Source organism: Canis aureus, chromosome 1, assembly GCF_053574225.1.
Source record: "Canis aureus isolate CA01 chromosome 1, VMU_Caureus_v.1.0, whole genome shotgun sequence".
Lineage (NCBI taxonomy): Eukaryota > Metazoa > Chordata > Mammalia > Carnivora > Canidae > Canis > Canis aureus.
Window position 1 is genome coordinate 68,529,480 of NC_135611.1, and position 15,736 is coordinate 68,545,215.

The following is a 15,736-nucleotide window of genomic DNA, read 5'->3' on the forward strand; positions in this document are numbered from 1 at the left end:
AAGGAAATACAAACGATTTTAAAAACCTATTATGAACAGCTATACGCCAATAAATTAGGCAATCTAGAAGAAATGGACGCATTCCTGGAAAGCCACAAACTACCAAAACTGGAACAGGAAGAAATAGAAAACCTGAACAGGCCAATAACCAGGGAGGAAATTGAAGCAGTCATCAAAAACCTCCCAAGACACAAGAGTCCAGGGCCAGATGGCTTCCCAGGAGAATTTTATCAAACGTTTAAAGAAGAAATCATACCTATTCTCCTAAAGCTGTTTGGAAAGATAGAAAGAGATGGAGTACTTCCAAATTCGTTCTATGAAGCCAGCATCACCTTAATTCCAAAGCCAGACAAAGACCCCGCCAAAAAGGAGAATTACAGACCAATATCCCTGATGAACATGGATGCAAAAATTCTCAACAAGATACTGGCCAATAGGATCCAACAGTACATTAAGAAAATTATTCACCATGACCAAGTAGGATTTATCCCTGGGACACAAGGCTGGTTCAACACCCGTAAAACAATCAATGTGATTCATCATATCAGCAAGAGAAAAACCAAGAACCATATGATCCTTTCATTGGATGCAGAGAAAGCATTTGACAAAATACAGCATCCATTCCTGATCAAAACTCTTCAGAGTGTAGGGATAGAGGGAACATTCCTCGACATCTTAAAAGCCATCTATGAAAAGCCCACAGCAAATATCATTCTCAATGGGGAAGCACTGGGAGCCTTTCCCCTAAGATCAGGAACAAGACAGGGATGTCCACTCTCACCACTGCTGTTCAACATAGTACTGGAAGTCCTAGCCTCAGCAATCAGACAACAAAAAGACATTAAAGGCATTCAAATTGGCAAAGAAGAAGTCAAACTCTCCCTCTTCGCCGATGACATGATACTCTACATAGAAAACCCAAAAGTCTCCACCCCAAGATTGCTAGAACTCATACAGCAATTCGGTAGCGTGGCAGGATACAAAATCAATGCCCAGAAGTCAGTGGCATTTCTATACACTAACAATGAGACTGAAGAAAGAGAAATTAAGGAGTCAATCCCATTTACAATTGCACCCAAAAACATAAGATACCTAGGAATAAACCTCACCAAAGATGTAAAGGATCTATACCCTCAAAACTATAGAACACTTCTGAAAGAAATTGAGGAAGACACAAAGAGATGGAAAAATATTCCATGCTCATGGATTGGCAGAATTAATATTGTGAAAATGTCAATGTTACCCAGGGCAATATACACGTTTAATGCAATCCCTATCAAAATACCATGGACTTTCTTCAGAGAGTTAGAACAAATTATTTTAAGATTTGTGTGGAATCAGAAAAGACCCCGAATAGCCAGGGGAATTTTAAAAAAGAAAACCATATCTGGGGGCATCACAATGCCAGATTTCAGGTTGTACTACAAAGCTGTGGTCATCAAGACAGTGTGGTACTGGCACAAAAACAGACACATAGATCAGTGGAACAGAATAGAGAATCCAGAAGTGGACCCTGAACTTTATGGGCAACTAATATTCGATAAAGGAGGAAAGACTATCCATTGGAAGAAAGACAGTCTCTTCAATAAATGGTGCTGGGAAAATTGGACATCCACATGCAGAAGAATGAAACTAGACCACTCTCTTTCACCATACACAAAGATAAACTCAAAATGGATGAAAGATCTAAATGTGAGACAAGATTCCATCAAAATCCTAGAGAAGAACACAGGCAACACCCTTTTTGAACTCGGCCATAGTAACTTCTTGCAAGATACATCCACGAAGGCAAAAGAAACAAAAGCAAAAATGAACTATTGGGACTTCATCAAGATAAGAAGCTTTTGCACAGCAAAGGATACAGTCAACAAAACTCAAAGACAACCTACAGAATGGGAGAAGATATTTGCAAATGACATATCAGATAAAGGGCTAGTTTCCAAGATCTATAAAGAACTTATTAAACTCAACACCAAAGAAACAAACAATCCAATCATGAAATGGGCAAAAGACATGAACAGAAATCTCACAGAAGAAGACATAGACATGGCCAACATGCACATGAGAAAATGCTCTTCATCACTTGCCATCAGGGAAATACAAATCAAAACCACAATGAGATACCACCTCACACCAGTGAGAATGGGAAAAATTAACAAGGCAGGAAACAACAAATGTTGGAGAGGATGCGGAGAAAAGGGAACCCTCTTACACTGTTGGTGGGAATGTGAACTGGTGCAGCCACTGTGGAAAACTGTGTGGAGGTTCCTCAAACAGTTAAAAATATACCTGCCCTACGACCCAGCAATTGCACTGTTGGGGATTTACCCCAAAGATACAAATGCAATGAAACGCTGGGACACCTGCACCCCGATGTTTCTAGCAGCAATGGCCACGATAGCCAAACTGTGGAAGGAGCCTCGGTGTCCAACGAAAGATGAATGGATAAAGAAGATGTGGTTTATGTATACAATGGAATATTACTCAGCTATTAGAAATGACAAATACCCACCATTTGCTTCAACGTGGATGGAACTGGAGGGTATTATGCTGAGTGAAGTAAGTCAGTCGGAGAAGGACAAACATTATATGTTCTCATTCATTTGGGGAATATAAATAATAGTGAAAGGGAAAATAAGGGAAGGGAGAAGAAATGTGTGGGAAATATCAGAAAGGGAGACAGAACATAAAGACTGCTAACTCTGGGAAACGAACTAGGGGTGGTGGAAGGGGAGGAGGGCGGAGGGTGGGAGTGAATGGGTGACGGGCACTGGGTGTTATTCTGTATGTTAGTAAATTGAACACCAATAAAAAAAAAAAAAAAAAAAAAAGAAATAAATTTAGTTAATCAACCCTGTAAGTTAGACAAAATAAAATTAAAGGAAAGAAGATGAAAAAAAAAAAAAGGTGAATTAGAAGATGGACAAATAATACACTGGATAAATCCAAGAGATGAATCCTTAAGAGTGTAAAGGTAAAACATTTTAAATGCTTGGCAGGCTACTTGGGAATAATAAAGCACAGATAGACAAAAGTTCTAAAAGAGGTATAACTCGGGACGCCTGGGTGTCTCAGCGGTGGAGCGTCTGCCCTCGGCCCAGGGCGTGACCCCAGGGTCCTGGGATCGAGTCCCACATCAGGCTTCCCGCAGGGAGCCTGCTTCTCCCTCTGCCTGTGTCTCTACCTCTCTCTCTGTGTCTCTCATGAATAAATAAAGTCTATAAAAAAGAAAAAAGGAGCTTTAACTAGATACGGGGGACACTTAACACATAAGAGAGTACTTGTCAAAACTCCGTGCTAATGGATTTTAGAGCCTAAAAGATACAGATAATTTTCTAGAAAAACATTGAATTATCATAATCTATTTTCGAAAGTGATTTTAAAATCTATACACTCAAATAATTATAGAAGAAAGTCAGAAATGTTTGAAAAGTATTATATAAGAAAGCATCCGACTCAATATTGCAGGCGTTTTATTTTTAAAACTGTTGAGAAGATTATTTCCAAAAGGTTTCAGCTGCTCCAGAAGATAGAGGAGGGGTGTAGGGAGGGAGGTGGCAACCTTTGGATTTCATTTGGAAACCTTTGATAAGAATCTGAGAGCTTTCAAAGGAAAGAATGCATTCTTGGATGAAGCTGAAATAGTCTTTGCTTTACCCTTTTTCTTTTTCCCATGAATCCAAATCTAAATCATTTTTTCTCAATTCCAGAATAATTTGTAGAGTATCAGGGTAATATTGGAGAATTAAGAGAAGGAAAACCTGGACAAGTGGTTTATTACAAGTATACAAAATAAAAGGGTAACTGTGTCTGTGTTGAATATGCAATTATATAACAAGGGTTTTGACCCCCATAACCTGCATTTCAAGCTTTGATCCAGCAACTCTGTTCAACGTAATAACTGATCTGTGTCCGTTTTAAACTTCACTCACAATATTATTCATAGTTATGAGTGTGAGTTCAAAATAGTTAATTCAAAACCTAGTTTAAAAATAATAATTTCCAGGGTGCCCGGGCGGGTCAGTCGGTTGAGCAACTGGCTCTGGATTTCAGCTCAGGTCATGATCTCCAGGTCGTGAGATTGAGTCCTGCCTCGGGCTCTGCTGTGGGTGAGGAGCCTGCTGGAGATTCCCTCTTACCCTCTCCCGTTGCCTGTGCGTGCATGTGTGCGTGCGTGTGTGTGTGTGGGTGTGTGCGCCCTCCCTCTCTCAAAACATAAAGAATAAATAAATAAATATGCTTTTTAAAACATTTAAAAATAATAATGTCTTTCCTTTTGAGCACATTTGATTCCATCCCAAGGATTAGTTCTCAGTGGTCCATTGGCCATGGGGGAGCAGATCATTCAGGGCCGAGGAGGGCACACAGCCTTGGTCCTTAAGTGGCTTCACTTTTTCATCAGAGTCACGATGACAGTGGAGCAATACATGCTCAATCAGATGATAAACAGCCCAGTTGGGGTAAGACCCGCCAGCGTCCTCGAGATAGAGTAATTGGTTTCCATGTGTCATTTGCCCTCCTATGAGGAGCACAGGCTGAAAGTCTATGGATCAGTGATAACCTTCAATTACTTTAAGGTCAAACCCGTTTTGAAATTGCCAATATTCAACTTTTTTGAACCTATAAAAAATGGCAGTGTAATATGGTTCAACCTAATATAGAGATTAGGATAATCAATTATTCTTCAAAATGAAAATGAACTGCAGCATGAAAGATTTAATTAAGGTTCACCATAGGCCTTCAGTCTAAGGGTCGTTCAACATTGAAATGTTTTCAGAAGACATTTCGATAGCTTCTCTCTTGAAGATGTACAAAGAAAGACAGTGAGAACAAAAAAGAAAACCAATTTTGTGTGAGAACCCTGATTTAAATACAGTTCTGGCTTGGACAGGCCAAGTGACATTTTAAAACACTTTCATTTCCTTGATTCTGCGACTAAAATTCTATTAAGTTTAGCTGTGGGGCTGAAGCTAGAAATTAATCATTGAATTAAGTTCGCAAATTCTCTACCTTCAATGCTAACTTCCACCTTGCCACAAAGCCAAAATGTTGGTCCTCTGTCTCTAACATTTCCTGCTTTGTCCTGCTTGAGTCCCCACTGAGATATTGCCATCTGCCATCACACACTGTGCTTCAGCAGCCATGGCCCTGCTTTGTCATGTGGATAAGATGAAATCTTTTCAATTATTTAATGAAGCATTTAATTTCTGTGTGTGTGTGTGTGTCTGTGATATGTGCTAATCTTATTCTGTGCAGTTGCAGATGCACATGACACTGTGAAAAATCTAGAACAAGAAGCTGATCGTCTGATAGATAAACTCAAACCCATCAAGGAACTTGAGGATAACCTGAAGAGAAACATCTCTGAGATAAAGGAACTGATAAACCAAGCCCGGAAACAAGCTAATTCTGTAAGCTCTTTTTATTTTCAGTATCAGTAATTGATTGTAATTTTTGATATTATTCCCAGAGGGAAAGCCTTCTCCCACTGAATCCTGTTGACTAATCTCTGGTTATTTTCCTTTAACCTGAAGCTATTTTAGGGTGAGGGGAGGATAAACGGTTAAATTTTTTTCCCATAAATTTCAAAAGACACCCCATAGGAAGAATAATCACCACTTACTGTTTTAGAAATGGGAATTTTGATGTATTTTATCATTATTTGGATAGAGTAGCACAAATAGCAAGAATGGAAATCTTACTATTGTATGTTTGAAAGGCATGGATGCTTCTGGTGAAAACCAAAAAGCCCAACCAGTGAGGTTGTATCAGGAATGAGTGAACAAGGTTATATAGAATAATAGCAATGAAGAACTATCGTTTTCTATATTTTTTTGTCTGAGTCCTACAACAACAAAAATTATTTTGATTACAATTTCTGCAGGGGTTGTTTCTTGTTGGAATAAGAATGGAGAATACCTCACTTGTATCAAAATTTGGGTCTTTATTGATCCAATTAGAAAACTCTTAGGAGTAACACAGAACTTTCTAGAACATAGCCACTTGGGGAACCAGGGTAGAATTTCTAAGTGCCAATGTGAAGCCTTATCTGGACTAGTAAATTCATCCCACAATGACTTTAGAAATAGAAGGATAAAATAGTTCATGTTGTCAGGTTTAAATGCAAATCTTTTTGGATATCCTAGTCTTCCATCTCAAAAGTTCCATTTTCTGAACACATTTGAAGCTAGAATGTGTGAATGACCAGAAATGTCTTTTCTTAATCCATCAACTTATACTACTTTTAGTAGTGGCCAAGAATATGATGCCCAAATAGTAGTATATCATTTGTCCTCCTTATACACAGATGGGATCTCTCTACAAGGTTAAGACAATGAAGTTTAAGGTGCTCTTTAAAAAGGAGCTCCTGCCTCACTAAAGAGCAACTAGGAAGATGACAAAAAATTAGGCAAGATGACGTACAGAAGCTCAAAGTGAAAGAAGCAGATAGGGTTGAGAACACATACATTGAGCCACGATATGAAAACCATGGAGGCAGAATGATGACAATAGTATTATTATACATTTGAAGCACGAAGCAGAAAGAAGTCAGGTGGTAGTTCAAAGTTTGGGGTTTTAGCCAAGATATAGCCCATGTCGAAAAAGCATCCCCTACATTCAAGGTGACTTCTACTTACATAGTTGGTAACACCACAGAAGAAAGACGACATGTCCATATATGACTCTAAGGTAATGCCAAATGGGGTGCCACATTGCATGAGCAAGGGGAGGTGCTCTGGAGTTCCAAAAGCAAATATCCCTCTAGTTGGGGCAGGAAGATTTCCCAAAGACAAGAATTAGAGCCAGGCCTTGAGTGGGGCTTAGGCGGAGGGCGGAGAGAGCATTCTGAGAATGAGCCAAGGCAAAGAGAAAAGGAGGTTTCAGGCTCTTTTCAGGAAAAAGTGGTTTAGTTTGCCAGAATTATTGGTCGAGGGAACATGAGACTGGAAACATCGTGGAGGCCAGCTCTTGTTAGGCCTTGGATGGTAAAGTACACAATTTTGTTTATCCAGAATTGTACCTGAGATGAATCTTATTGGTGAGAAACTGAAAGCTCTAAAGCTCTTGAACACGGAATGTAATATTATCAGAGCTGTGCTTTTTGAATATGAATTTGGAAGTCATTTGGGGTGTGAATGAGAGGAAACTAGGAAGGAGTCAACTTTAAGAAGAGTCAGGTGGCAGTAGCAAGAGAAAGGGAGAGTTTGAGGTACCTCTCCTGTATTTTGCAATGTTGATTTAAAAAGACAATAATGGTAAATATTCTCCTGTGAGTCACACACTTAGCCATATTTTCTTGGTCATCATGTGAGGAAATCCGGCCATTTTTATGATTTCTTGTGAAGAAGTCTAAAAATATGCCATATATTCATCAGTTGTGATTGTTGACTCCTACCCACCCTTTGTCCTGCCCCCAGAAAAAGAAAAAAATTCTGGTGTGTTAAGTATATAAAACCTGTCTCAAAATACAAAATGAAAAAAAAGGTATAAAGAAACGCTACAAAAAGTGACCATTGTCTATGCCTTTCAGGGAAATTTTCAATCATTTTTGGAAATGGAAGTTACAACAAAGTGTCTTATTTTTTATTAGATGTTAGAATTATGTGAACTAGCCAAGTTTTTTTTTTCAAGTGAGTTTTGTACTAATTGAAGATGACATTTGCCTAATTTATAAATACATTTGTAACTTGCCATGAGTGTCTGGATGTAGCCCTGACACATATTCAATATGACCAAGAAATTAAAGACATTTATTTTAAAGTAGCTTTCTTCAAGTTTGTTGACTCTGAAATTGAGCAGCTGATACTCTTTTTAAACAAATGACCTAGTTACTGGATGAAAGAAATGCAGTAGGAATTCAATAGATATAATAATGGGATCCTCAATAATGTTTAATTGAGTCCATAATGATTCATTGGTAATGTTGTATGAGAAATGCCTTAGACATACCTAATGCTTAGTGATTTTTCTTTAGAAGTCTTGTGAAGGGCTCAAATTAGAAATAACAAAAACTGATAGAGCCAAACATTCTAAGAGATGTTTGTGTTTCAGAAATTACTCCCTTCTTATGACAGGGATGTGTCCTAGCAACTTCTTCTGGAGAAATTTATAAATACTGTATTTTTATTTCCTTGCTTTAAGTTTGATGAAAAAAGTCTCTATAATTGGAAATCAAAATGCAAGGTATTTTTTAAAAAGAGAGAGATTAGTAGCTATGGACTGGTGACCATCAGTTTGGGCTATTTTTCAGGTACTGAGGGTATATTCAAAACCATAAGCGAGAAAACAGAAAATCCAGAGGGTTTTTCATATAAATGTGTAAGAGTTGAGCAATAGGCTACTTTATAAGATCAATTGCTGGCATTTGGGGCATAACAATGTCATTTTGTTCAGAGAACCATATTTTTTAGATATGTAAAGGATGCCATAAAGTAGATTAATTGTAACTCCTAGAAACATTAAATAGCCTTCATTTTAAAATGGCTACTCACGTAGACTTACAATTCTCGGATAGGGTTTTTTTCAATTCAGTGAGGCTTCAGGACTGGCGCTCTGTCATCTACACTTTGGTAATCCCCTTCTCAGCACACTATCATGTGGGTCTCATCATTTCTACCAGGCAAGGACAGAAACCAATCCTGTGACCAAACATTGCACCCACCTTTCACCCACATCCAGTCATTTCTTCTCTAAACAGCCACCAAGGAGTGTGTTCTTTAAACAAAAATAAGTTAATTGTGGTTAAATTAGCCAAAATATGGCTTGATGGCCAAGCTTATAATGCATGTGTGAAATAAAGACAAAACAAACCACACACACACACACACACACACACACACACACACGAGTTCCTTTTGATTACTAACCCAGCCCCATGAGGAATTTGGGTATGAATTCCTGTAGCTCAATCTGCTGCCCAGCTCCACTCATGAATGACAGTCAGACCTTGCCTTCTTTTTGATCCTCCTATGATGTCAGTGACACTTATACCCTGCCTCGGATACTGAGCCTGCTCAGTGCCTGGGTCTATTCTGATGACGGTTTCAGGTCACGTGCTGCAAATTCCTGAAAACTCACCTTTTCCTGAACATTAAAAACATCTGAAGGCTGTCTTTCCCCAACCTGCCGTCCACCATATTATCTTTCCGTTGCTTTGCTTTATCCCTTTTATCTCTAAGCCCTTGGATGACCTTTGTATAGCTGCTACTCTATCATGTAACACCCTGTGCCAATCTTCACTGTACATCTGCTCTGTAGTATTAACATCCCAGGTAAAAGTTGCACGTCTCCTGGTTCTGTGTTTCCACACCTCCTCTTGGTTTGCCTACTCGCAGCACCTTATGTAGAAGGAAATCCCATCATCTGTGGAGCAAAGAACTATCTTCTTGATGGAGAACCACACTTACCAGGAAGAGTGTCTCCCCCAGAACACAGCAAACACTCTTATTTCGATTTCGGGAGCCTTTCTTTCAGAGTTGCAGTCTGGGCCCCAACCTCAGGAGGAAGGCGAGGACAAGGAAAACACTCTAAGCAGTAGACTCAGGTTTTTCTAGCCCTGGGCCACCACCCAAGGCTCCCTTATGCTGAGCCCCTGTTTCTTTCCAGCACATGATTCTTCTGCAGAATATGCAATTTGGCTAGCAGTTGAGGGGATGAAACAATTCTATACAAACACACGATGTCTGCAGAGTCCGTAGGAAATGCAACAGGTCTGCTGTATCCCCAGAAGCTCTCAAACACACATGGATTTACATACTCATCAGAACCAAAAGCCCCTACTTAGCTTTCTTTGTACAACTTAACCAGTTTCTCAAAACAGAGGATCATAGGGGAAAGGAGGAAAAAATAAAACAAGATGAAATCAGAGAGGGACACAAATCATAAGAGACTCTTAACTCTGGGAAACCACCTGAGGGTCATTGGGAGGGACGTGGGTGGGGGGATGGGGTCACTGGGTGACGGGCATGAAGGAGGGCATGTGATGAGCACTGGGTGTTACAAACGACTGATGAGTCACTGGACACTGCCTCTGAAACTATTAATGCACGATATGGTAATTAATTGAATTTAAAATGAAAAAAATAGTTTTTCATCCAGTTCCTCTTCAGTGTAGTCTGTGTCACTGTTGGGGAGGAGTCCTGGGGCTGCCTGTACCCCTTTCCAAATGAGCCTTTTTGCGATGTTTCCTGTGTCGCTGTGATGTGGAGATAGGCTTGGTGCCCCACGCTGTCATGTTTGGAGTGAGCACTACCCTTTCATGGCCACGGGGGCAGCCATAAAGCTACTTGGTTTTCTTCCAAGTGCAAAAACTATTTGAAAAAAAATTAATTAAAAAAAACTATTTGAGTAGCACAAAGTGCTAGGAAGACTGAGAAAATTCACTGCTAGCGAGAACCTAGAGGCTTCCAGAATCTGAATTTTTAAATCAGTGGCACAGAAAGGTCTTGAGTCTTTCCCAGCCTCTGCTTCCTTGTCTGAGCACTCTCACCAGGAAAGCAGAGCTTCATCCTGAGCCCACGCAACTGCCATCCTGAGAAAGCCCCTTTGATAGTACAGCTGAACCAAAGGAAATTAAATCACATAATCAAGTCGTGTTATTTGTGGTTGGAGAAAGGCTCCCCGAAATCTAAGTAAGCATCGATACGAACAGTTTCAGTCCTATTCACATAGGAATTCCTTTCTTAGCAATTCATGGTAATTTTTAAAGTACTAGTCAAAAGAAAAAGGAGCTGTTAAATACATTAGTAGGGACAGCCATTGAAAATTATTTCCATTTCATTTCCTGGCAACCTAATAAAAAAGGTATAATTTATTCTCAAATGTATGTCCTGAGTGGCATGATTAAGAGTCTTCGTATTGTTAGAACATCTAGAACAAAATCTATTTGGCCTCATCCAACTGTAAGAACATGAGAGGGTAGGTAATTTCCTCTTGAAAACCGAAAGAAAAATGGTGTCCTACTTTAAGTGACACCAAAATCATTGAAATTTGAATTGCGAAATTTCATTAAACTACCTTGATGAAGATCATTATCGTCAGCTTCATATGAAATCACCTTTTGGAAACGTCCCCACATTCATCAAGCAGAAAGGTATGAAGGTAAGAATTTGTTAGTTGCATGCTTCGAAAAATAGCAAACTAACAGGATGCAAGGCTGTGAACAGCTCGTTGTCGAAATCCTGGTGGGGAACTGCTCTCCCGTGCCCTCGTTAATGAGTATAATGGTGTCTGCATATGGGCATTTAATGATTCTATTTGATGATAGAAAACTAACTTCAAAGAAGAGATGATGATGGTTTTGTGGTTGTTTGGAAGGTACTTCAAACTTTCCGAGAGATTTAGTCTTGGTTCTTTGTACCTTGTTTTCCTTGAAGATCAAAGTATCTGTGTCTTCCGGAGGTGACTGCATTCGAACATACAAGCCGGAAATAAAGAAAGGAAGCTACAATAATATCATTGTCAACGTAAAGACAGCTGTTGCTGACAACCTCCTTTTTTATCTTGGAAGTGCCAAATTTGTAAGTTTGATGTTCAGCTTCTTCAGTTTCCTGGATATGTGAATATGCAGAGGTTAATCCTCATAGCGAGGAAAATGTACAGAATCTAATAACATGGTCCCAAAATTGTGTGATGTAGCCTTTCAGACTTGAAAACCTCCCAATCTTGCATCACAGAGTTCTGGAGTGTCAAATTAAAGTAGAAGGAAAGTGAAATGAAGAAAATTCTTTACAGTGTTTAGGCACATCTGCTTTAATTTGTGAGTAGATCAACATTTATTTAGAATTAGGTTTTCACATCTGGCTACTTAAGGAGGATTAAGAGGAATAAAGCTTTTTTAAAAAAGTCTCAACTAAGAAATTACAATGAACTCTCATGTTAAATGAAAATGACAAATTGTGTACTTATTTCCTACCAACGGAAACTCTTTTGATTCGTGTTGAATTTATGACACTAACCGAAAATACAGAAGTTGTATCTTCAAAAACTTAACCCCAAAAGTTTTCATTCCTCTTATTTGAACATTTGACTTTTCCAAAATGAATGGTTTTCAACACATTAGTCATTGCTTAAGTCAAGACTTGTCATTCAGGTGAGAAGTTTTAGGTCACCTTGGGTTAAAAAAAAAAAAATCACAGCTGGCCCCTTAAAAATGTCAAGTGTCTTTGGTGAAAACAATAGTGAATTCTGCATCCAAAATATTTTCTTTTGTCTCTTCCACAAAACCAGAATGAGAATGGACTTTTGTTTCAAAAGTAGAATTGGCTAAATTAACACATATGCCTCAGCAGTATGGACACTTGAGTTGCCTTAAATATACAATAATAAATAGTGATTTAATCATACATAACAATAGATCACATCATTTGGGAACTTTTATTGTGAGACTTCTAATTATTTCGCCTTTTGAAAAGAACTCTGTTGGCCTCCTCAGGAGAGCTGATGTCTGATATCTACTGTTTTTGTGTCTCTCTGACCCAGATTGACTTTCTGGCTATAGAAATGCGTAAAGGCAAAGTAAGTTTCCTCTGGGATGTTGGATCTGGAGTTGGACGTGTAGAGTATCCAGATTTGACCATTGATGATTCTTACTGGTACCGTATTGAGGCATCAAGGTAACTAATTCAATGAAGATTAAAACAATTAAATGACAGAATTTGGAAGTAGTTTCCCAGTGTATAAGAACACTCCTCTTTCCATGTCAAGGAGATAACTATATATGCACGGATATAGTTTATATATTATATGTACATGTGCAAATGTGTGTGCATGAGTGTCTCTGTAGCACCTGTTTGGAACCAACATGCCTTCCACGTATTGACCAGAGTGATGCATACATTTTGGACAGTTCATCCGGTTGTCTCATCAGCATGCTATCACACTTTTAGTCACACAATCTCCCCCGAAGAAGGCAGACTGAGATTGGCCCTAATTCCGTACAAGCCAGGGGTGAGGGCTGCCACTGGTGCCTGTCTTCAGCGTGCTTGGCTCTTCTTCTGGTCTACCTGCCAACTTGGCCCACAGGCAGGTGCAGTAGCTAAATGCTGGTACAAATGTATAACGTGTCACCTCCACACTACTTAAAATAGTGAGTAACAGGACATTGATTCATTCTCCCTGAAGCCTTCATTCAATTAAATTCTAGCCATCTATAGATAACATAGAAAACCCATTCCTGTCCTCAGTCCTTTCCCCTCATTTCCTCTTCTCCTATTCCTAATTCTTAATGCCCATGAAACCCCAAGCAGGTAACGGTTGAGAGCTATAGTTAAGGGCCTGGTCTAGAGATGGGTACAACAGTTGTTGGATACAGATGATGGGTACATAGAGTTTCACTCTGTGTTTGTAGACGCTTACATTTTTCCATAATAAAAGCTTAAAAGAAAACTTAATGAGAAGCAATACTTTTAATTCTTTTTTAAGATCTTCAGCAAAGGAAGGTGAGTGTGTGAGTGTGGGTGTGAGTGTGGGTGTGTATACAGAGAGAAAGAGCAGCGGCCCACTGCTTGCATATATGCGAGTGGGGGAGGGACTAAGTACTTCCATGACCTTAAGAACATTTATATTCACAAAACTCAGTTCTTCTATCAGAAGAGATGCTTCCAGTAAGATGGGGAAGTACCTTATGTGATAAATCCATTCGGTCATCTCCATGGGCCTCAGTTAATACTGTGCCATCGGAGAGAGAAAGCTTACCTACCTGAAGGAGGCAGTGGGGACAGACGGAGACACACAAGTTTTGTTATGACCGCTTGTCTCAGAAGAGAGACCAGCTTTTCATATTTAATAGTTCGTAGACATCAGTCACTTAAAAAAATGAAATGAAATAATAATAGCTTCCAAAATTCCATTCACTGGATTTAAAAGCAAAGGTCTTCCATACGCTTTGCATACACAGCTCTGAAGACGAGACATCATGCTGTGTACGTTACGATGGCACACCAAACAATAAAAGTGCATGATTCCAGGAAGACTACTTGAGCAAATTTGGATCCAAGATATAATAAGGGATCTTAGGAGAAACGATGCAGCTTATAGTGCGGGAGGGTGGTTCATTTGGGTTCACTTGCTGAATTAAGTTAGACAAAATGCTAAATGAGTAGTATCCACTTGTTTAAATAGTAGGGGCTGGTCAACAATAAATGGTTTCATAAGGCAACGGGAAGCAGGCTTTCCGCTTACACAGTGGCAGTTCCGTCCGCTGATTGCGGCCGTGTCCTTTTGCATCAGCCCTCACGTGGCCATCAGGGTACGTTGCTCACCAGTCCTGGTCGAATCTGACAGCCAACGTCCAGCAAAGATCAGACGCTTGGTCTTGATTTACAGCTTAATGAATCTGGGTCTTTCGAAGCTCAGCACCCAGTTATCCCTTAAATATTCCAAAACGAGTCCCTCCATGTCATACCTTTTAAAATGGAAGTTCCTGTCAATGCGCTACATATTTTATGTTCTGTATTTTCTTTCGCTTCACCTCAATACGTACCCCTCCCTCAAGGACTGGGAGGAATGGGACTATTTCCGTGAGAGCTCTGGATGGACCCAAAGCAAGCATCGTGCCCAGTACCTACCATGCAGCATCTCCTCCAGGGTATACTATTCTTGATGTGGATGCAAACGCAATGCTGTTTGTCGGTGGCCTGACTGGGAAACTAAAGGTAGCGTGTTCTTTCCCATGCTGTTCGTTCCATCTCCGTATATAACTCCTGACATGATTGCTCTGGAGGAAGGCATGATAAAGCTCTGCAAAAACTCGATGATGTTTTACTTAATTTGTTCATGAAAACATAAATTTATTTTGAGTAGGAATTTTTCCTCCTTTGAATATCCAATCTGGAAACACCATGTTTTAAGCCCGTGTGTGTTTACTTAAACAGTTGTTTTGCCCTTATCTGTGGCACCGATTTTTTTTATAGTCTTGTTTTAGTTGCCTCGAGAGCAAAGTGTTTTTTAAATATACCCCATTTTCTGAATCAGTTTATGATTTATTGATATGAAGTGCTATAAAGTTCAAACTCACATCTAATTAAAAGATTTATGAATACCTGGGGAAATATCACAGGAGCCATAAGCTTTCAAATCATGGTCTGATTTTTAAAGTTTTCAAGTTGCTCTTCTCCTCATTCTTCTAGAGCAATGCACTTAATATTCATAATTGCTTCATGACAGGTCCTTGTGCATTTCAAATTGCAAAGTGCCTGCATTTTAAAGAAGCTCATGTTGATTAAATGAAATTAGGTGTTGGAAAACGACCTGTAGGTGAGATACGAGAGCGCAGCCAAATACGATGGATAATCCTGGGCTTGTCAGAATCATCCTGGGATGAGATTAGTCAGAAAAAGTGAAAAGCCAGGGTGACCCCAAATTTATGAGAACTCAACCTTCACATAGAGTGAGGTTGTTTGATTTGCTTTGTGTATGAGATGTGACTCTAAAGTATTGGAATTGATTCTAAAACTACACACTAAAACCATCCTCATTTCTTAGAACCGTATATAAATGTACATGGTACCTAGTAATATATAGTCATATTGCCAACCTTCTCTCCTCCCTAGGAAGATAAATAAAGGGGTAGCACAGAGTAGTATAAAAACCATGAATTTTGAAATCAAATCCAAGTTAGATTCCTTGTTCTCTTCACTTACTAAAACATGACCTTAGGCAAGTCACTTAGCCACTTGGGCTTCGGTTTTCTCAACTAAAAAAGGGAGATAAAATGTCAGCCTTGCTTGGGGCGCCT

General features: G+C 39.3%; 1 protein-coding gene across 1 annotated transcript in view; it reads left to right on the forward strand.

The window, feature by feature from the left end:
* LAMA2 (laminin subunit alpha 2) overlaps positions 1–15,736 on the forward strand; it is a 597,066-nt gene that overhangs the window by 516,284 nt on the left and 65,046 nt on the right. The window contains 4 exon segments of the mRNA XM_077902686.1: positions 5,257–5,411; positions 11,376–11,519; positions 12,481–12,614; positions 14,495–14,654. Coding sequence (XP_077758812.1) covers positions 5,257–5,411; positions 11,376–11,519; positions 12,481–12,614; positions 14,495–14,654 — 593 coding nt within the window.